Raw genomic sequence first — 24,118 nt, 5'->3', positions numbered from 1 at the left:
TTGCAGTATTTTGCATGGTTGCAATTTTCTTTGACAACAAAATGGAAATTGTTACCTGGGGCCTATTGTTTAAGCCTCTGCAACTTTTCTACTTCAAGATATTTGATGTATACATAATACACTAATACCACAGAATTTCCAGAAATAAAGTTATGTAACTTGTTGATCAAATTTTTCTTTAGTTTTCATTGATGTATTGTAACTTGTGAGGACTATGGAAATTTTTTGATCAAATTTCCGTAGGCATTAAAAATAGGATAGCAAGCTAGCTGTAAGACAGTGACAATTTTTGTAGACATTGAAATCCTGGATTACAGTCATGCTAATGGAATTTAGAGCATCATTAACTATTTAGTTTCTTATGTTGTCATAATTTTTTTTTTAATTGTGAAATTACAAACAGTTGAGGAAAGTTGAACATTAGCGAGGGCAGCCAAAATTTACAAAAGATGATTAATTCCTTTGTTTGAAGGGTAAATAAAGTTTAAGTAACTGTAATAAAACTCAAGGACCCTTTATATCTGCAAACACTTTATTACACAACCTTCAAGGGGGAACCTGGAAGCCATTGAAACTGGGAGTCCGAAATGTCAGGACTATTTGATATGCAAACTACTGATACTTCCAACAGAAGCAAAAGGAAGCTTCTTATCAGCTGTCTGACGGTAAAACTGCTAACTTGCAGCTTTTACTAATCATCAAACAAAGAATAAAACCCAGTCAAATTTCAGCTGTCAAACTTAAGTTCTTTGAAGATTGTTCGTCTTTCTTGTGATACATCTTGCTGTTAACTTGACATGAGTTTGATAAGTTTTTGTATGCTATCTCTATCCATTATGCTTACAAGGTATAAATCCTATCTACATACATGCACAACTGTAATTGAGTCATGATTGCTATGAAATCTGATGGGACTTCAACATATTTGCTAAGGTTGTTGTTTCTGGGTGGGCTGACAAGAGAAATTTTCTTTGACAAACCCGAGTATATTGTGTACTGCAGCTGTTTTGTAAAGGATTGGATAACTTTTCGTTTTTCATTCATTGACACTATTGCTAATCACATTGTAAATAAAAGGGTGTACATTTTGTAATTTTTTACTTATGTAATTCAAATGAAGTTAAAAATAAGCCATGTGCTCAACTGAAGTTCAACAAGATCTGTAGGTTGTAAAACAGAATTGTAAATGAAGATTATATTAGCTGCATAACTCCCAGATGGATTTTGAAATGTAATGACTTGCACAACACCGTGCAATTTTAAATCAGATGGTTTCCACAGAAATAGCAATGATGTATACAATTTCACCATCCAGATACATGATATGACCACAAAACAGCATTAAATGTATGAAACGTGTCCATTTATTACAAATGTGTAAGCTTGTCAGTATACATATGAACTACTTGTGAAAGTTCAATAGTTTATATTATTGTTGTTGTTGTTGTTTCATTTTGACTTGTGTTAGACTTGTAATATTTCAAGAAGACTGTTCAGTGTTTAGAATCGTACAAATCTGAAGCTTGAAAATGCAAATGTTGTGTATTGACCAGTGTTTTTCATTGTGTGGGAAGGTGTTAGCTTATGTCACCATTCAATATACAGTAAGCTAAATTCGTTCATATGTACCTCTACAGAAGAGAGGTTAAACAATCATTTTAATAGCCATCAATATGCGAAATAGCTGATTGATATGCATGTATATATACAAATTAGCTGATTGATATAACTGTAATTTAAACAAAGCCATCTGTTTCTTTGACCATTTTGCAAATACAAAGATGTCCATAAAATCAAAGATATCCAATCAGCAGCTAAGAAGTTTGTACACACCTTGTTGTATTGATCAATATGCAAATTAAGTTATTAGGATTATGATCACTGGAAGACATTGTCAGTAAGTAAAGTTTAGTAAAATATGGAACCTTTACAAAAAATGTAACCATTGGATGGGTTATACTTCCATGCTTTAACTATATACTGTTTCTGAATACAGTGTATCCCGTATACTCTAGCCATTTGCTATAAATCATTGACTGCATACTAGAGGTCGATTTGAACTGTCCTACTTTAGTAGTAGTCTGATTTCAGTAAAGCGTTACTATGTTTGGTATATCATTGAATTATTCACCTCAGGATCCAACAGTTACAAATTCCTTGTCATGGCCTTCATTAGCTGCTTTGTGTAATTGTCAGTGGTATGTGCTAGCACTGTAATTAGGGGATGTTTATTCAAAATAAATGTAATGGCGTGTAAAATGGATGTGCAATTTGTAGTAGATAGGTTTTGCTGACAAGCATTGAACCCGAAAATCTTGATACAGTTATTCTTGTAAGTTTCATGCACAAATATGAGGAGGACGCATGCATGGTAAGCAGTTTCATTGCAGGGAGTCTACATATGATACTTGGCTGCTGTATGGTGTGGTTTGTGATTCAATAGTTGGAATTCCTAGAGGAGGTTCAAACTAAACCTGTAACAGTTACTACCTGTTGTGTGATAGCTTGTCCAATGCTTTCATTCCATTAAAGACCCTCATCTCTATAAATTAACAAATTGGTGGTGTTTATTTAGATGATTGGTTGAATTCCAAAAATGACATAAAAGATGTGTGACATTTATACAGATTTGCAGTATGGTTAGCTGGTTGTCTAACCCAAGCAGATATATGTCCCTATCAAGGGCAGCCTCCTAGTGGAGGTCAATTAAAACACGTGAATGTCAAATCAAGTCCTTCTTTAAAGATAAAATACAGCTCTCTTGTCCTTTATTGTGATAGGCTTCTTGTGTTTTTGGACATGGTTGTTGTAGAAAGCCATCAATCAACCTTGACCCAGTGTTGATATATTAAACCTTCTTCTACTAGTTCTAGAATAAAAACTTGATGTATTATCTGACACTCGTCTTCACAATTTCACCAAGGCAAATACATTATAGTTCATCATCTGAATGTTCCAAATGATCAGACTGACCTCATTTCATATGAGGACAATTCTTGTCTGGAATTTCCTAGTCCTCACCAGCAACTTTTGTCCTTGCAGTATTACATTTTATCATTGGAAAAAGTGGATGATTTCACTTGTGTAGGGCTGGATATTTCAGCTTTGTGAATATACTACTACTATTACTACTACGACGATGGCGACAACGATGGCAATGACAGCGACAATGATGATGACCGCGACTACTTGTACATAAGTTTTAATCTCTAGTGTTTCCTTGTGGATGTTTGTTTGCTGCTGGCAACTTGTCTGGATGGATATAGCATGATGATACTTGATGTCATTGTAAGGGACAGTGATATTTTGAGCAGGTAAACATTTGCATCTTCAATGAAACATAAAATCATGAGAAAAGTCAACCTCATTTGTCTATATTACTAGTTCATGAAATCATCTTAAAATCCTCTTTCTACTAGAGGAGTATTTGTACACAAAAAACTGCAAATTTGGAAGAACAAGACTAATACTTGTTTTGTGCATGGTTGGAATACAGTATCCCTTAATAAAAGTGATTATAACTCCCAAATGTAAGACCATTTCTTGCTAGTATTATTGCGTATACAACAAAGGTTGAATAAGGGATTTTATGTCTTATGGCAGATCTCGCAAGATATGCAAATATGCCTAGCAATGATTGTTACGCATGTGTCCGTGGTCAAGCTTTCGCTGTGGCTGTATCTGTTTACATGAAAGCCAACACGTTTGTCTGAAAAGATTACTTCATTTTGTGTGACCATCTTCAACCGTAAATCATCATGGAAAACTTTGAAAATCTGAAAGGAGCAGAACTAAATAGCATGTTACAAAAATTTGGCGTGACAACAAGTTATGAGAAAAATGTACTTGTTTCCCTTGCCAAGGCAGTACATGATCTTCAGCTCACTGGAACAGCTAGTGCCACCACCTGTAATACTTCTCGTCGCTGAACATTTCCCAGTAAGTAAACCACACAGAACTCTTCAAGCACTTCCATTCTACCTGAAAACACTAAAAGGAAATATATTATTTCATTTCTCGTGCAGCGCACAACCACTTAAAAAGTCTCTGTATGTATACATGCATTTGACATGCATTTGACAAGATGTGATGACGTATTTCTGGATGCAAGGACTACGTACATGTGCACTGCATGATACTAGACTTGGCCTATTTTCAAACATTCTCAGTTCGATACCTCGAGCCGTAGCACTAGCAGGTATTGGGTCAGGGTGATTGTCTGTGGGTCCCTTTCTTCCAACAAAGTATAGCGAGCATATGAAAATATATGCCTTGGTACTATGTACACCAAAGTTATCACCCTGGGAACAGGCCTTTATCCAAAGCTGGCATTTCTCTGGTTGTGTTTTTGGTTTTGAGAATCTCATGAAGTGAACACTATCCATGTAGTCTCGGTCATAATATCGGGAATCCGACTTACATTCCCCATATGCACATCATTTTACAACCATACTTTTAAAGTTTGCTTCGCTTGATCAATCATATACTATACATATATGATGCGATGATATTTAGAACAAAAGTGTTGCTAAACATTGGACACTTCAGCTTGACCACCCTCATGTGGTTGATGTGGCCTCAATGGCTCATGCAGGATCTCGTGGGATCTGCCATGAGATGAAAAATGACTTATTTATCAACTGGCCGATTACATCATCACCTGAGATGAATGTTGCATGTTCTAAATCAATGTGATTGCAAAACAAAGTGTTAGTATTACTGATAATTAATATATAAGGATAACATGAGGTATCTGCAATAGTGACCTTTTCAAGTCATCGATCTCTGGTAGGTTTTCAAACTGTAAATTGAACCAAAAATAGATAGAAAGTGGTATGGTGTTATGAGCTAAGTTGCAAGTTTTGCATTGATTGCTTTGTCCTTGTAATGTATCCCCAAAGGGCAAAGACAATGGATTGGAAACGAGAGATATGTAGATTTGCAGTCTGCAATAATCCTTCAAAGGGCAAGAGATTTTGTCTTTAGCGAGCGTACTGGGCATGAACTTAAATCTCTTATTAGCTGAATGGGACTTTGCCTATAAACAATGCCAGTTACAACTATTGTCATGGAAATTTCAATTTAATCAATCACCAAGTTTTTATTTTGGTCAAAATTTGCAAAATTGATCCATGTTTTTGCATGTGTTCATTATTCCACGCAAATCAAATGAATACCTAGAAGTAGAAGTGTTGGCACTTTACACAGTACTTCTATATTCATCCAAAAAGTGGTACTTCCTAAGTTGTACCGAAAGTTGAAAAGGAGTGAGTTATTGATGAGTTAAAGCTAATGTTTTCAAGTTAGCATTTAGATTCTATTCAGTGCTTTGTATTCAGACTTAAGAAATCATTGACCCCTGGTGCCATCGTTTGTGTGTCTATTGTTGACTGTCTTATGGTGGACTGCTTTTACTCACTTTTGTTTTGGCATGTTTATGACTTATTATGTTGTAAGTTAGAGTTGCTGTAGCTACTTATTGATGGATATCCAGGGATATATACTATGGTTAAAAAGTTTTTGACGTGTGTGAGCTGTTATTTTGGTACAATGCAGTTTTCTAGGTGTCCTGTTAATTTAATGTCAAGGTTGCCAGGTGTTCAAGCTCCCAGTGACAAGTGACGTCATGTGTAGATAGACAAAGTGTTAAGCAACATTTGTATAATGTACAAAAGACTACATGTAATGTATGTATAGATCAAGGGTGGAGATGATCCACATTTTACATATTCACAGAGTAAACTGTGAAGTATAGATGTTGATGATGATTTAATGAATTTGTGTAATATCCCGAAGATATGTTTATTCACTGATTGTCTTCAGACAGAATTATTCTATTAAAGTTTGGCTTTGGAAGAAAGTTATTACCAAGTTTATCAATTGCATTCTGTAGAACCATGGCTCTGGAAAATATACAAAAGATAGATATTATCACCAGGAATCTATCCAATGGAAATATATTAAATGTCCTTTTGTAAAGTTTATAAAATGACATTTCATATCTTACCTTTGGAAGAATATAATTTACTTTATGAACTTATTCCAGATGAGTGTGATACTAACAGAGCAACCTATTATTTATTAGTTGAAAGTATGAACTGTAAGGCTTTGTATGGTAGTTGCCAGGAGTCTCCAAGTCATTGACATAGTTTGGGTGCTAGGTAATGGCAGCTAAACAAGTTCACAACCATGATAATAGACTAGTTAATGGCTTAAAGCTCACAAACTACACAGAAGCATTGCCACTTGGATTTACTAAGTACTTGTTCTCTTGGTAGTGTTTGAATAAGAAAGTGTCATCAGACTTAGTAAGACTGACACAAATCCTGCCACCAGCTTATGTTTGTTGATCGGTTTTGACAAGGTCTAAGGGATTTACATGTGAGGAGTCAACCCAGAAAGTGGTAACTTCACATACCATTTAGAGTTTACATGTATTTCGTCATTGCAAATTTATTGAAATTAGTAGATATTGATATTTATAACCCAAGGTAAAAGCAAAGTTGCAGACAATGTCCTGACATGTGAGGTCTTCATTTAAAATCCAGTTTTAGAACATTCTTATCTTGTTATAGACTTTCTAGGTACATGTAATACTTTTTTGGTAGTGAGGATATTATGAGACAGTCTGAATCTATAATTTATAAAGGTTTGCTTTAATGTTGTAGAAGAGGCAATGAAATTCTTATAGCATGGGCCAGCTAATGAATTCATGGATCTATGGATGATAATGTTTCCCTTTAAATATGGAATGACTTCAAATAGTGTAACCAGATACGTACACATTTTCATTACAAATCACATACAGTTGAAAAGCATGGCAGTCTCCACTCCAAGTCACACACTAAATTTGCACAATGTACAACACAGGATTCACAAGGAAAGTTTCAAAGGAGAGCAAAAAATCTATTGAATTATGTTTGTAACCTGGAACCAGTGCTTTCCTGGGGACACAATGTGTTTCTTCATGCATTGTCAGAAGAATTAGAAATAGCTGAAGGGAAAATAACAAAGGTTGCTGACTAGCATATCTGATGTTGTGCATAATTACTTAAAACAGTACTGTGATAAGAACACAAGTCCCAGCTGCCAGTTTGTTGCAGAGCCACCCAAGTACCATGGCCTATTATATCAAAGTATTAAGACAATACATTTATAGCAAGATTCTTTTCACCTTCAAGATGTCAGATGAAATATTTCTACTTAGATGTGGTTGCTTTGAGTACATCCTAACAGTTAAACCTCAAAGTAAACTATTTACAGTGTGAAAGCAAACATTATTAAGTTGCCATTAGAAAGTCATTGTTTTCAAACTTGGACAAACATATTGGTGTTGTGTGGCATTGTCTCGGTATTCCATCCCAAAATTGTAACAAAGGTGAGACTTTCAGCATGAAGAATTGAATGAGTCTGATATTCCCATTGTTATGTTTGCTATGTTATAAGTAAAGGTGCATATAGTATTTCAGACTCTGTAAAATAGGAATGTTTGACCTACGTGCACCTGTAATGGTACGTGTGTATTGAAAGTCTTTTTATATATATCTAGTTATGTGACCTATACCATGGTACTGACACATCCAAAGAATGTGTCATGCTGGTGTTGGTACTGGCATGTTAATCTGAGCTACTTGTGAGGAAATGTATTAGAAATAGTGCACCAGTCTTTCTACATGTGACTGTCTCTCTGTAGTACTGTGAGAGAGGAAACTGTGTTTTTAAAAATAAGAACTTCAAACTATATTGTCTGGAAGGGTTTATCAAACACTCAAATCTTTTCTTTTGGTGATTGCATTCTATTTGAACATTGAAAATTTTTGTCAGTACATCGCTTGGAAAGACAGGTTTTCAAATTGTAATTCAGAGGGGTTATCTTCTCAAATGGGAAATACCAAATTGGCCTGAGTATTTGTTCTAGGGTTATAAGTAACCATACACTTCTTGTATTTCAACCAAAATTAAGAGAGAATATGGAAAAGAATTCCAAATTTTACTGGATCCTTTCTGTACGTGTTATACCAATTCACAAAACTGACAAATCAATTAACACTAGCAGTAATAGTTTAATTTGTACATTTGTAACTACCGGTATATGATGTAGGTATGCTTAAAGATAGTGAAGGTACTGTATCTTTCCTTTAAAAACCTGACTACCAGGACAGCCATTACAAAGTCAAGTTCTTGTAAAGTTGTGGATTGTATTCTTTTGAAGTTTTACATAATAAATGTAAACTGTAAATGTATCGGTGTCTGCAGATTCAATTTGATTGTCAGTCTTTTGTACATAACTTCACAAATAGACAGACTACGAAATAAAGATTTTACAAAGCCCTAGCTAGTCTCCAAGGACATGCATGATATATTACACAAATGTCATTGTTGGGACAGAGGAATGGTTTGAATTCATAGGTTCACTCTGAATATCTAGAGTTCCAATTTGATTATGGCCTTCAAGGCTTGTCTGCATACAGAACATTCAGATTAGTGTAAAAGCTACCTGATAAAAGAAGTTGGCCTGTACTTGATTAAAAAAAAAACTTTTGTGGAGATGGAATAGATGTGTTTCTTTGAAGTTTCTGTAAATGTAAAGTTTACATTCAATTCAAAAGGTGCTGAGTAAGAATTACTTGTAGGAATTATAAAGCTGTAAACACATTCACTGCACACTGTAGAATTGTTATCTCTTTCATTCAGTAGCCTCCTTACTATTCACACCTAGGTTACATAAACACCTAACATCATCTAAAAGTTATAATTTGAAAATACTTCATGTGAGTATATTATACGGTATCAAAGTTAAAATATTATGTGGTGACTTTAATAGTTTATACCACTTCATTTGTCAGTCAAGTGTATTATAATTTCACATATGATATACACAGTGACACATACATGCACATCAGGGCTTGAAATTAACTATTTTCTTTGGTAGTCCTAGTGGGCTACCAATTTCTGAAATTGGTAGCTCAAGGATTGTGACCTGTTGTCCCATATTCCTGAACTGAAAACAGATTTCCTCTATTGTGTTATTAAAATACTTTCATGTCTGTAAATCTTCCATCTTCATCAAATAATCAGTGGTAGCCCAAGTTGCTACCAGCTGCAAATTATGGTAGTCCCATGATAAGAATTGGTCTGTGGGCATGGGACTAGTGTTAATTTCATACACGTATGCACATACACACACATGCATATATACACACAATGCATGGCATAGACACATACACACAGAGAGACAGACGTATACCAATAAAAACATTACATGTAATAAATCGAGCTGTTATATTAGAGACCCTGGTCAATTAAGATTAAAATGTAGATGATGATAGATCTGAAAAACACTTATATGGCAAAGCGATGTGGAAAGTTTGTTCTCAACAAAAGCATGATTGAGCACTCCGCCACTGATGAAATGAGAATTTGGATTGGACCCCTGGCCTTTACATGTAAAAAGCTGAATGTGTTGGGCTGGTACTGAACGTTGTCTTCTAAAAATACAACATATCATTGATACTGCCATTTTCTCATTCTGTTCAAACTAACTATGGTTATAGTGGTAAAATTTAACTGAATTGCCAGATGGGAATTTTCTTATTCAAATGGAATAGTTTGATGCTTTAAATCCACTATGGTGTTTTTTCTTTACCTCAGCCAGTACTTGTTTGCAACCATTTACAGATCAGATCATTTCTCTGAGTGACTTCATGCATGCCTGACAGCAGTTTTACTCTTCTCATTTGCCAACAAAAACAAACAGGAACCAGTCACATTCAGAACACTTCAGTTTGTGAAAAAAGAACCCTTGCTGAAACAGACATGAGGAATTTGTACTTTTATAGTGGCAGAGGAGAGCAAAGGTCCCACTGTCCTTGCCGACAAATGTACCAATCATTGAAAAGAACAACTAGTGCTATGTTGAGTAGCATTCTTACTACTTACAAGTTTTACCTGTAAAGAATTCAAATAGGTTGCAATGATTGTACTACAAACACTATTACATGTCTATGTATGTGCATCTTGGCACAAATGAGGGTTATGTAAAAATAGAATCAGAACAGAACAATGTAGCTCAACCCAGTGATACAAATTTTTGGTTTGGCTATACCAGGCTGGCAGCAATCAAGCACTTTGAATGGTATGGTAGTTTCTAGCATACATGTATTTCCATTATAGAATGATTATTTATGGCAATTCAATGATCTGAGAAACTATTCAAAACTGATGCTTGAATATCAATTGCTAGAAGGGCTTCAATACTTTCAACAGTTGTGGATTGAAATATTACTATTTATGGACAGTGAATGGTTTGCAATTTAGGTATTTAGTAGTATGAGTATTTCCCCCCTGATTTTGGTGGTTTAGGTGTACAGGTTGATAATACACCTATCCAATGTAGTCTGGTTTACACATGTAGTCTAGATCAGTCAGAACAGGTTCAGTATCATTTCCGCAGGGCTTGAAATTAATGGCAAGAAAACTGCCTGGTGTGTCTCTGTATGCATGTGTTGGGGAACTACCAGTCAAAATCATTTGACTACCAAAATTAAAAACTGGTAGCCCAGTCGGACTACCACTCTACCAGGAAAAAAGGTTAATTTTGAGCCCTGTTTCCCTTAGGTGTGTACACAGACAACTAACTAGATTGTGTTAGTTGTCTGTGGTGTGTAGGAGAAGGTGCAGCAATTTTATTGATTACTTTGCAGAAAGTTTTCGCTGAAACACCTATAGATTTTCATGGTAATCTAATAGTTGAATGTTATCTAGAGACTGGTGCTTGTGCTTGCTTGATATACATGTAGGTTGTCTACTGTTTGCTGTTCTTTACTAGGGATAGTTGGCAGGTCTTTATTTTTGCACCTCACTTTTTCTAATATTTGTTTTCTGACAACAGTGCAAAAATCTACCATAAAGGCACAGGGGCACGTATTATTGTTTAGATTGCCGTTTTCTTAGGAAAATTCTGCTGCTACAAATGTATCAATCTCTACTATACTAGTATACTCTTTTCTCCTTACACTTACAGGTAGGAATATATAGTCAAAAGGTTGTTATATTTAGTCTAGACCTGGAAAACAACAATCTATGAAATATTACACGCCCCTATGCACAAAGGGTACCATGTACATACTGGATTGAGCTTTCTTGCATTATTCACTGTGACCTAGAAAATCAAATTCCTTTCTGGCGTTCCCTTCAGTGTTGCAAAGAAAACACCATTGGTCAGAAGGTCTACTTTCGTATTTGTTATAAAACGTATTATTTATTTTTGTTACTAAAATCCTTGCCAGCTTGTCTCTATTTTTTATGTCAGGTTTACTATTCCTTGGCCTAACACAAAGATTTACTGTGTTCAATTGTATAAACCAGAATCTTACAACTATTTGCAAAGTTTATGCATGTTTACAGAGTTATAATGCAGTGTTCAAATTCAGGTCAAAGGTCAGTGAAATCCTTTGACCCTTGCCCCAATATACTGATACTCCCCATTAGCTATTTACATGCGGATGTCTCAATCATAGCACGTAGAGTCCATGTATATGTGAAAGACCTCAGTCGATTATTGCCACCATTATAGTTGGTTACAAGAGTTTGGAGCGTTTGCTTTTAAATATGATTTGACAGAAACCCGAGCAGAAACCATTTCTGTTGCTAAGACCGTTTTCATTTATATGACTCTTGTTCCAAAATGCTCTTTGATGCAACACTTGAAATGCACTATCAGAGCGGAGACAGACTAATGAATAAAAAATGTTTGACTACCATGTACTACTAAGAATTTTGCATGAAGTAAACTTTAGAAAATAAAGTATGGACACCATGTCCTATGTATGACTTGGGTTGACATGACTTGACTTCTGATCACACTGTAAAGTTCTGTAAGATATTATCAGTATCAACTTGAAACATAGGATCTATACCAGACATAATAATGCTGTACTTTGTATGGGTATTAGTGAAGTATCTCAAATAATAATACAAAACACATGATAATGATTGCATACATACATTTTATACATGTACGTACATGATGCTAATGGTAGAAAAAGTAAGCAATGGAAGTGTTTCAGATAAGGAAACCAGGACCAAAACTTTCCAGATGTTTCAGATTCCACTGCTTTACATGTAATTGCCGTCTGACTCTACGTTTATATTTGATCATGCTTTTCAAATCTTGTTTAATTCTCAGTATGAAATCTCAGTACACAATGACTGCTATGCATCTAGCAATTGACACTTGTCCACAACCAGCTTTACTTGTATCAGTAATTGTAATTGTACAGTGAATGTATGTGTTTTGGCTATTAACTTAGTTTGGCATACTACCGGTAGTTAAAATAATTACATGCAAAAATGAATCAGCATAAAAATGGAATCACTCACTGGTAAATTATGAAACTCCAGGTAATAAAGGCAGATTAGTAATATGAATGAAAATGACATAAACAAAATATAATCATCAAAAGAATGATCAGTGTTCAAGTTAGGTTGGTTTAGTACTGCTATTAACACCTGAAACTAAAAATATTGCAATGGAACTCACAAATGCTCTCTGTCTAAAACTTGTCCTTTGTCATTTTCATCATATATAGGTGCTAGTACAGTTGCCCAAGAGAGTACCTGTGAAGGAGGAGGCTGTTACCCAGCAACAGGTGACTTGTTGATTGGAAGACAAAATCAACTTTTATCTTCATCAACATGTGGTAAAGAGGGACCAGAACGTTTCTGTATCGTCAGTCATTTAACAGACCTTAAGAAATGTTTTTATTGTGATTCTCGTTCTGCATACAAAAAAGATCAAAATGAATTCAGCCACAGGATTCAAAACGTGATCACATCGTTTGATGTAGACAGGAAGAAAACTTGGTGGCAGTCACAAAATGGTCAAGAAGATGTCCATGTACAGTTGGATTTAGAAGCAGAGTTCCATTTTACACATCTTATAATGACCTTCAAAACCTTCCGTCCTGCTGCCATGTTAGTGGAGAGATCTTCAGATTATGGCAGGACGTGGAAAGTATATCGCTACTATGCCTATAACTGTGACGAGTCTTTCCCTGACGTACCTCGCGGACCACAGACACATATTGATGAAGTGATATGTGAACCTAGATACTCAGCTGTAGAACCGTCAACAGAAGGCGAGGTATGTGTATGGTTATAATGCTTATTTGTACAAACTGTTTGAATTTTTCTTTTCTTTTAAGATGGGGAGGGGAGGGGGGCAATACAGAGTGGGAGCTTGTAAAATTTTATGCTTTTGGCAGATTCAGAAATCTTTGTAACCTAATAACAAAGAGGGGAAGTCTGAGAAAATTCACAGAGTTCTCTATACATTTATTCATTCATTGTATTTTATTTTATTTTATTTTAGAATTTTCATAACTAGATTTGTACAAATTATGGAAAATCTTTGCATTTAATGTTTGTAGGAAGGAAGGTCTTTCCTGGCCAATGGGAAGCATAGTATTTACAGTTGAAGGAAAAGACTGCTTTTAATTTCCTTGTTTACTAATAAATCGGTTATTATTCATCACTAGGTTGATGTTGGTTTTCCAGATAGCTGTAAGTAGACATACTCCTGCCATCTCTTGATTCATGTTCACATTACTTAATTTCTCTATAAACAGGTGATTTTCAGAGTCTTGCCACCCAATCTTGAAACCATTGATGATCCATATGCACCTGAAGTCCAAGATCTGTTGAGAGTAACCAATCTACGTATAAACTTCACCAAACTTCATACACTTGGAGACAATCTTTTGGATAGTAGAGATGAAATTAAAGAAAAATACTACTATGCTGTGTATGATATGATAGTGAGAGGAAGTTGTCAGTGTTATGGTCATGCCAGCAGATGCATACCCCATGAAGGAATGCAGCCAGTCTCAGGCATGGTAAGTTGACAGTGTTAATAAACTTTTGATATATAAGACCCCACCCTTGAGTTCTGCCATTGAATCTGGAATTTATGCATGGGGTAAATACTTGAAGTTTTGACATATGGAATGGTGTAGGCATTGGACAATTAAGATGTCATATCTCACATTTTCACTTATACTCAGACATATTCAAACATCTTTACCGTTTAGGATAGAAATCTGAGCACGAACGATCAACATAAAAATTCTGAGGTTTTATCTGTATTTTATAAGGCATGTCTACAAATTGATTTATACATTGGAAAGCCAATGTTTACTTTCTAAATCAACCATATCCCCAATAGTGAATACGAGTAGGCAGTGGCTACCCCATGTCAGGAATGTAAACCAACAAAAGAGACTGATTGTTTTCCCTTTGGCAATGAAACTGTGAGCTCAGTTGCTTTGTAGATGACTTCTTACATGTATTTCAGCCAGTGAAAGAAGTAAGTTATGTGAAGTTGTAAATTACCTGAATGTAACTGGTAACTCCAGGATGAACCTCAAATGCACACATGTAGGAGAACATTTCATTTTCCTCCATGTACTACATTTGTATATAACAAGACAGCATAGATTCCAGGGCTATGCAAAGACTGCACATTGATGGGTAGTGTAGAGGCTATCCATGGCTCTTATTCTCAACATTTCCCTTCACCCTCTTCTGAGAAGAGATTCAAAGCCATGGATAGCCGCTAGACTAACTCACAGAATATTACATTTTCTTCCATGTACAATGTACCATATAACAAGACAGCATAGAATCCAAACTAATGGAAAGATCAAATGGAAGTTTTAGTACATGTAAAAATTAACTAGAATGTTTATAATTGTATAAAATTAGGGATAAGGGGGTTGCAAGTACTTTCAAATTAGAAGTATTATGTGCTCGTTCAAAAAATTGCAGGCAATGAGATCTCTGAATGGCTTACAAGGAACTACTGATCGAGTTTATAGATAACTAAAACAGTATAATGTACTGACTTGTACTAAACTGTAGTGAGAAACAAAAAATCCTAGGTGGTACTGTCTGGAGACTATATCAGAACAGTAGGCTTTGTTTGTGAGAAATTGTCAATGTGATTTTTTAAAAAGAATAGTAGAATTGTCATGCTTTACTTACAGCCTATGGTGAATTTTGTCATTTTCACCGGGATTGCAGGCTGATACAATACTGTTAATTCATTCTAGTAGTAGTGGCCCATGTCAATAAATTTGTTCTAAGTGTTACATTATTGTGTGCCCTGCCACAGTGTGATTGTTGAACTGAGTGCGATACAATCTTATACATACCCAGTATAATTTTTTATCAGTTTTGGCAGACAGTAGATGTACTGTTGGAAGAACTAACAAGTCAACTTTAGCATTCAGTACTTGTTGAACTTGAGTTTACAAGTTAGTTTTAGCATTCAACACCCCCATCCTTGGAAAGAATTTACAGGTCTGTGTTGACCAATAGTAAATTGTTGAAAGAACTTTTTTAAAGTCAGTTTTAGCATTCAATACCTGTTGAAAGAGCTTACAAGTCAAGTTTAAACTGTAAGATATGTCAATGTTGTTGAGCCCTATCAGGTTTCTTAAACACGATGAGTGCCCGATGTCTGTATCTTACAGAATAAAATCAGTTTTAGCATACAAAATCTGATGAAAGGGCTTACAAGTCCATTTTAGCATTCAGTACCTATTGAAAGAACTTAAATGTCAATATAGCATACAATAAGTTTTGAAAGAACTTGTGTCAGGGGAAAAAAATTACAAGGTCAGTTTAGCAGTAAAGTCAGTTTTAGCAAACAAGACCAATAGAAAGAACTCCTTAGTCAGTTTTAGCACTACTGTGAAAAAAATTACAAAGTCAATTTTAGCCAATCAAATTAAATACTAGTAAACCATATAGATAAGTATTTTATATGACATCATGGTGTTCACCAAAATATGTATAAATCCAGCAATAAAATTACAGGTCACTTAGGGTCACTGCTTCTGATAACAAGATTTATTGCTCTCAGTCAGTGCATGCAGTGTGTACATGTACATGGTCTCTGCAGACACCTTATATTTACTGTAAAGGAACCCCTTAGGTGCATGTACAAAGGGTAACAAGTAGTCTTCTTGTTTGTTTAAAAGATATATATTCCTTGGAGGCTCCAGCATTCAACAATTTTGCTGTTTGACAACAATCAACTTGACCTGACTTGTCAGAAAGCTGTGAAACATATTGTATTATTGTCATGGATATAGCTGATCCATAGACATACAATGTAATACACCCTTGCGATTACCATACCATAGAATCTAAAGGACTCTAAACACAGCCAAGATGACATAAAACTAAGTCTAGTATTGTACTTGAGTGGTAAATATGTCAACTGTGTCACTTACTGTCTGTATTCCTCCTCAGATTTTATTACACAATGATAGCAAACCAGTAGTGGTAGTCCTTTGTAGTAGGAACTATTAGCAGTATCCCAGGCGTTATGATATATTACCCTCTCAAAAAGAATCCTTGACCCAGAGCTAAGCAGTATATAGGCCTTAACAAAGGAAAGCCATTAATGGTTTTAGTCTTGATGGTGAAACCGTCTGAATTTCACACTTAGTAAACTTTGGTATAACTTGGGTGGTGGGGATCTCTTTGCTCTCAGTTTGACATCTATTTACCTGACTATAAGTTTTGGCACATATATTCCATAATACTTGCTATAAATAAGTGAGCATGCAGTGCTCCAGAATTGTGACAGAAGAAATGTATGAAAGTAGACACATAAAGTTGTTGCGTTCAATCATGCAGTGACTGATTGTGATTGTTTTCAGGTATATGGAAACTGTGACTGTACACACAACACCAAAGGTTTCAACTGTGAACAGTGTGAAGATTTCTACAATGACATACCTTGGAAACCAGCAAGTGGTACTGACACCAATGCTTGTAAACGTAAGTTCACCTTCTGTTCATGCAAATCATTCAAGGCCATAGGCCTTGGGCTTAAGATATGTGCAATGAATATGAAAATAATTTTACTTCAGTTTACTAGGTAAAGGATTAGCACATATGTGACACATAGAATCCTACCCTACTGTACCCGCACTACACTATACCTTGGGAATTATTAGGATGAATAAATCAACCTCGAATGTGCTAATAGGAGCTTGCCTCATTGCTTCCCCTTTTGTGAACTCATTGCAGACTTCTATAGTATGGTCATGTTGACATTTGTGAAACAGACAGTATAAATTCTTGACTTTGTGTGTTTAGGTAAACTTTCTTGTCCAGAGGCAATAGTTATCTACAATGATATGAGGCACCTCTACATGAAACATCCTGTGGTCATTTGAAATTTACCTTAATGCATGGTCAGTGAACTCAAAATACAATTGAAATGGTGCCAGGGTAGGTGATAGTTCTACAGTGAACTGTGGCTTTGTTTTGCCAACTGATTACTTTTTGACCTTTGGCAGACCAACAATGAACACACTATTTATACTGGGGACAGTGGAATTATACTGTACACTATACAGTGTTTACAAATTTAATAACTGTAGGTGTATAGTTTACATTGTACTTGAAATTCATTTTTTCCTTGAAGGTTATTTGCTAGGAAATGACCACTCATACCTTCCCATATAATTCACGGTGACTGGAACATGATCAAAGTAAGATCTTACCTTGATGGAAAAAAAAGAAGTCATTATTTCACGTTTCAACAAAAATACAGTTGTCAGATTTATATTTTTGAATTATTGATTTTGATATGTGTATTTTAACATTCATGTGAAAAAAGTACATGTACTTGAGAGTTTACCTTGACTATTTATATTAGCCCAAGTGCAACTCTACTGGACTAACTAAATCTTAAATAGATGTTATTCTAGCCTTGATTTCTGTAACCAATACATCTATTTGACCATGACATTCTCTCTGTGTCATTGACAGACTACTGTTATCTTTCCCTACACATTCTTTCAATCTCCTGTTTTCTGTTTGAAAATGCCTATGTGTAATTCTACCCCTAATTACAAATTGTAAAAAAAGTTCATGAAAGGACTCTTTTTGTAGCTCAAGAGCACCAGTCAGTCAGTCAGTCAATCAGTCAGTCAGTCAGTCAGTCAGTCAAACAATTAGTCTATCAGTCTGTTGGTCAATCTGTTAGTCTGTGTGTCTTTCAATTAGTCAGCCGAATTGATGATCTGTTAGAGTCAGCCTGTGTGTCTGTCTGTCTGTCTGTCTGTCTGTCTGTCTGTCTGTCTGTCTGTCTGTCTGTCTGTCTCTGTCTCTGTCTCTGTCTGTCAATCAGTCAGCCAGCCAAACTGATGGTCTGTTAGAGTCAGTCAGTCAAGCTCTTAGTCTGTCTGTCTCTCAGTAAGTCTGCATGATCATCTGTATTCTTACAACAACACTTGATTAAATCAGGGGATGATATTCTGATTAATTTATACACAAGTGTTCAGATTAGTAACAGCTCAACTGAGGCAGTTCACATCAATGGATTCATCAAAGGATAGGGGTAATCATGCTGTAGATATTATTATCATCTGTTTTCTTCAAATTGTCAGGTGCAACACAGACTCTACAGCCACAATTTATAATGTCAAACTAAACAAAAAATTTCAGTTTAAAAAAATGACATTTGAATTTCCTGTATATTGTCTCTCTTTTTCAGGATGTAATTGTAACAACCATGCCTTCAAATGTCACTTTGACCCAGCTGTATATGAGCAGACAGGTAAAGTAAGTGGTGGTGTCTGTGATGACTGTCAACATAACACTATGGGTAGGAATTGTGAACAGTGTCGACCATTCTTCTACATGGACCCACTTCGAGATATCAGAGATCCCAACATCTGTGTGCGTAAGTATCAAACACCAGTTATAAGACTTGTCCCTTGAGAGAGGTCTTTCTGTTCATAGATCTCTAAATGTGGTCTTTCATTCCTTTTGCAATATTCATTGATGTATTGTGTATAAAAAAGGTACACTGTTAATATGTTGTAACATGATCACAGTTTTCTATGTGTAAGTATGAACATACGAAAGGGTTGTAAATCAATAAATCCAACAGATTTGAGCAATGCTTGCCAAAATAATTCATGCCTTTACTTTTCTCAGAATGCAACAAATTCAAAATTTGAATAAACAAAGATATGAGGAGCAAGGGGTAGAGAAAGACTTCAACACCATTGAGGTTAGGGTGTTTGAAATGGAAAACTAATCTGGTTGATTATCTGTGAAACGAATTCCCTGTGAGCATGGGTCAAGTATCTTGTTAGCGGAAGAAAATGAAACCTTTACATGCAGTGGCATGCCCCACAGGCTTGAATATGATAGTATTCACATTGTATATACAAACATAAATTACAGTTAGTTGTAATACATTGTAGCAGACTGGGATAGTGAGTTGTGGATACTGTATCAGACTGGTGATGGGGAATTACTAAAAATAGATGATAGCTGTGTGGTCTGTATCTCCAGTATTTACATGCAAGACTGTTGATTTTCAAGTCAATGCGTTTTTATTGGTGACATTATGCTGAGATAAACCATACTTGAGCCACACTGTAACAGTTGATGCATGTAATTGATGTGCCCCTCTATGGAACCATGCAATGTAGATATGGTCTATAGCAAGCAATCTTGACAGACTGTCTTCTTTTGATCAAATATAAACAAGTAGAAAGTAAAGGTTGACAGCTACGGTAGTTAAAATTCTGATAACAGGACCATAAGTTTTCGTACCTGCAAGTAATGCATAGCTGTTTCTGTCAATAAATTTTGTGTAACTTTCTATTTGTTTGCATTACTATGATGGGTCATTGTGGGATGAAAGTCATTTTATCAATCTGATGAACATAAAGGTTTTGAACCATGATAGCATTTTGACAGAATATGATATTTGAACTACTGGTATGTCGCCGTTGGATACCAACAATTCTGATTTCTGTATCCTGTGGCCTATTGGCCTTTCTCTATTACAATAAATGATTGTAGTGTAAGATTTTATCAAAGAAAAGTGTTCTTGAATGTGACTATTATGTACCAATTTTAAAGAGTTTTATGCAGAGACACCGCATATACTTGTCATAACTCTATGGAACTTAGGGATATGCTTGGAAATTATTTGGATATGTTGGCCTGTTTTGAGCCAAATAGTAGGGATTTATGTTAGGAAGAATGATTGTTGAAATTTCTTCTCTGTTAGAGAATGATTGCGCCGGATTTGATAATCCCGGCGATGATTGCGGTATATTATTAAACCATTCATTCAAATGTAAATACATGCTCAACAAAATGGAAAGGGTGTCTGTAACACTGGTATTGTGTAATCAACCATTGCTTGTATTTTTTCACAGCTTGTAATTGTGACCCTAATGGTGCTGTTAATGGCGGTGAGTGTGAAAGCCGTGAAGACCCTGATAATGGTTTACAAGCTGGACGCTGTATCTGTAAAAGGTTTGCAGAAGGTGAACGCTGTGATGTCTGTCGTGATGGGTACTGGGATCTACAGTTCAGTAATCCAGAGGGCTGTCAAGGTACATAGGCTCACAAGACTTGCAATATTATTTTATTTTCAAAGTTTATTTTAATATTCAGTTACAGTCTGTGTACATGAAATCAGAAGAAAATGTTGAAAGGTAGTGTGCATATGCTTTATGTGAATTTGTAATGTATTAGCATGTTTGTTGTTTTATTTAAGTACGTTTGAAATATATTAAAAGTGTCATTAGTTTCTTCTAATGAGTGGGGTTCTTGATGAATTTCTGATTACTTATGGAGGAGGCATGACTTAATCAGCTGTTTTTCATGTGTGATAGTCAGAAGGAAATTTTGTTCTATTTCAAAAATCAATCTGAAAGATTTCCGTGATTGAAGTAAATATATATTTCTTCATGTGCTCTTAATGTTCCATCAAAATGACTACATTTGTACAATTTGATGGCAATAAATAAAGTAGTAAATAGGAAATGACATGCCATCCCCTTGTTTGAGTAGTATGCACCTGAATCAATTTGAGATTCAATGCGCATGAATGCATGTTCATATTTAAGAGTTTAACTTTAAACAAAACAAGGCAGAGATTTAGTCCCAGACTTAATATCAACATGAGATAACAACTCAGACAATTCAAATCCAACACATCTGAATAGTTTTTATCAGCAGACAGAGCACAAGGAAATGTAACAGACAGCATTAATTCTGTTTTACAGCTTGTTCATGCGTGCTGCAAGGTACTGTTGGTAACCAGGGCTGCAATAAAGTGACCGGACAATGTGTCTGCAAGAGACTGGTAACTGGCAGAGATTGCGATGAATGTCTGGTAAGCTGGACACTGTCTTTTTTGCAACAGCCTCAGATAGGTGATTTACATGTAAAGGGGGTGTGTTTCAGTCCCAGGTCATTGCATTAGTGTTATCTTTATAAGGATCACTTGAGATCATTCTTTTCTTCTGAATCATCTTTTTCTATATCTCTGCCAAATCTTAGGCCCCCCCAAAAAATATCTGGTTCTGGTCAGGGTAAACTTTCTAAAGTGGTGCGACGACGCGAATTTTTTTTTTCCTATTTTTTTTTTCTTCAAATTAGTAAATACACATTTTTTTGACACTTCACATACTCTGTTCTATCATATTTATCTTTTGAAAAACTTCCTTTTTCTTCGAAGCAGTTTAGGCTTTGTATTTAAGCAGTCTTGGCATGTAGGGTAGATTTCAGCTGCTTGTTTTGATATCAGGAATAAATAAGGAATGGGAAAGCAAAAATTATCGAAAAAAAAAGGATCGACGCGAGGGTATTCAGGGCACGCGCACTGAACAAAACAAGATATATTTTTTTTTGGCCTAACCAGTTTTCATGCCTAGATTTGACTGGACAATGTGTCTGCAAGAGACTGGTGATCAATTTCATTCATTCATTCATTCATTCATTCATTTTAGTTGTAATCCAAAGTGGGCTTTTAACAACATTTGTTGTTCAGAGCTTGTTATCCAGTAGAGTACTAGTTATCCTGTACTATGAGAAAATGAGAATCCTACCTGTCCATTCTTATTTGCATCAGAACTAGTAAACTGAGAATTATCCTCATAATATTGTCAACTAGATCAAGTTTCTGAAAAAAAGTTGACTCCAATGTTAAAATCTTTCTTCCAAATCAATGTATCATGTGATAGATATTGTCATATTATTGATTCATTCTAATGAGTCTTTGAATACAAGTTATTTAAAGTCAAAATAGTAATGTTAAACTAACCATATCTTGATACCATCAGTAAAACTGTAAAAGGGAGAAGACTTCTGTCAAGCTTGTCATTTCAACTGTTGCAATGAAGTACTACACATGTTAAATATAATATTCATTTTGAAAAAAATCTGTTTTGGTGTTAATTTTTTCTGTATTTAAGACAAAAGAAAAAATGTATTCTCTTCAGAATTCTGAAATATTGTTTGCTGTCAGTCTGACCTAGTTGGAAAATTTGGAACAGTAAATTCTTGTGTGAATTATGAGGAGGAGATAGATTTATTTGTATCTGGTAGCTAGGCCACATGTCACACAAATCATAGACACTGTGTGATTACTATTATACTCTCCAGCGTATAGCCGTCAGCTGTCTCCTTCCTAGGGGAGGTCAATCTTTGCTGGACAGCTTTCCATGATAAGATACCTCCCGCTGTAAAATCTGAAGATTACTCTATAATTGTATGATAGCTGTGAGTGTAAACACACTGCTATGCCGTGACAGGTCTTGCTTAGAAGTCAAGAATATTATATGGCTCTGTCTGTAGACTGTACATCATTTTATGGATGATTGTGTGCTCTTTGCAAGAATTCCATCATCTCAGGGTAAACCTAGTTCTTTGAGATGAATACATTGACCTAGTATTGTAAACATGATCAAAGAGGTCAAGATCTCGTGTTAAAAATGCTGTGGTCAGAGTATGACAAATTTGTATGAATGACTCAAAGCTAGAGCTCACCAGGGTTTCATATTTGAGATGATACTTTAGTTGTGACATCATTGGCATGCAGGTCAAACTGCACTATTTTAGTCTGTCATATTTCTGATACTCAGCTGTGAAGTTAATCACTATATGAAGTGGACAAATATAGATATCTCTGTCAATAGACATATATTTATAATGATTGTAACCTATGTAAACCCATCTCAGCTTTCTATTAAAGTTGTGGCAGTGAGTTCATTGTCTTGCCAGATTTTTGATCAACATAACAATTGGACAGGTACTAAAATTTGTGGTAGTCAGTTTATCCTCTGCCAATATTTGTGATAAACTTACCACAACAAATTACCGTCTTGCCAGATATATTCCAAGTAAAGTCACAATGATTAACTACAGTCATTTTCAACTATTGTCATTGTTTTGTTTATACTCATGTCTCTTCACACACACGCAAACAAATATTTCCAACCAGCTATTTACATTTCTTGGTCACGCTGCCACCACGTAGCTTGGTCATGCTGCCACAAGGCTTTAATACCAAACATCTACTTTCTTCAAAATACAGGACGAATATTTTGAATTGAGTGATAATTACATATACCAGTATATCATCTGTGTGTCCTTGGTTTTTTGTGTGCATGTACATTTGTATATAGTCATATATCAACATGTGTGTATCTTTCTTCACTTTGGAAGGCAATGAGTTATAACATGATCCTGTCCCTTGATTTTGTGTGCTTGTCATATTTCAACATGTGTGTATATTTCATCACATTGTAGGATGGATATTGGGGTTTGAGTGATGATCCAGAAGGCTGTAAACCATGTGATTGTGATGTTGGCGGTGCTTATGATAACAATTGTGCAAAGGGCAATGGTCAGTGTAACTGTAAACGTAACATCATTACTAGACGATGTGATATGGTAGAACCTGGTTACTATATACCTGGATTAGATGCACTCACATATGAAGCAGAACTCAACAGAGGGATTGGGGTAAGTATCAGGTGTTCTTAACAGTGACCAGTGCTAATTTTTGGACCAAGTGCCTAATCAGAAAGTGGTTAACATTGCCAGGTCCTTCGTTTATTTGTTTCCTGGCTATTATACATTTTCATCAGAAATGTTTATAGATGAAATACAAACTATATGGTTTAATATTATCAATATCAATCTACCATTCAAGCAGTGCTAAACCTTGAAATAAAAGTGTTTAGACTTAAACACATATTCATTAAGCCTAAGTGCCAAC

At 35.4% G+C, this 24,118-nt stretch overlaps 1 protein-coding gene across 1 annotated transcript in view; it reads left to right on the top strand.

Moving 5' to 3' along the window:
• Positions 1–24,118, top strand: part of LOC144451136 (laminin subunit beta-1-like) — a 49,362-nt gene that overhangs the window by 3,419 nt on the left and 21,825 nt on the right. The window contains exons 3-9 of the mRNA XM_078141948.1: positions 12,591–13,144; positions 13,629–13,895; positions 16,731–16,851; positions 18,578–18,766; positions 20,265–20,444; positions 21,120–21,229; positions 23,647–23,862. Of these exons, the coding sequence (XP_077998074.1) occupies positions 12,591–13,144; positions 13,629–13,895; positions 16,731–16,851; positions 18,578–18,766; positions 20,265–20,444; positions 21,120–21,229; positions 23,647–23,862 (1,637 nt within the window). The remainder of the gene's footprint in view (positions 1–12,590; positions 13,145–13,628; positions 13,896–16,730; positions 16,852–18,577; positions 18,767–20,264; positions 20,445–21,119; positions 21,230–23,646; positions 23,863–24,118) is intronic.

Source organism: Glandiceps talaboti, chromosome 1, assembly GCF_964340395.1.
Source record: "Glandiceps talaboti chromosome 1, keGlaTala1.1, whole genome shotgun sequence".
NCBI classification, from domain to species: Eukaryota; Metazoa; Hemichordata; class Enteropneusta; family Spengelidae; genus Glandiceps; species Glandiceps talaboti.
Note: the sequence above shows the minus strand (reverse complement) of the source record. Positions and strands in the feature narration are given on the sequence as shown.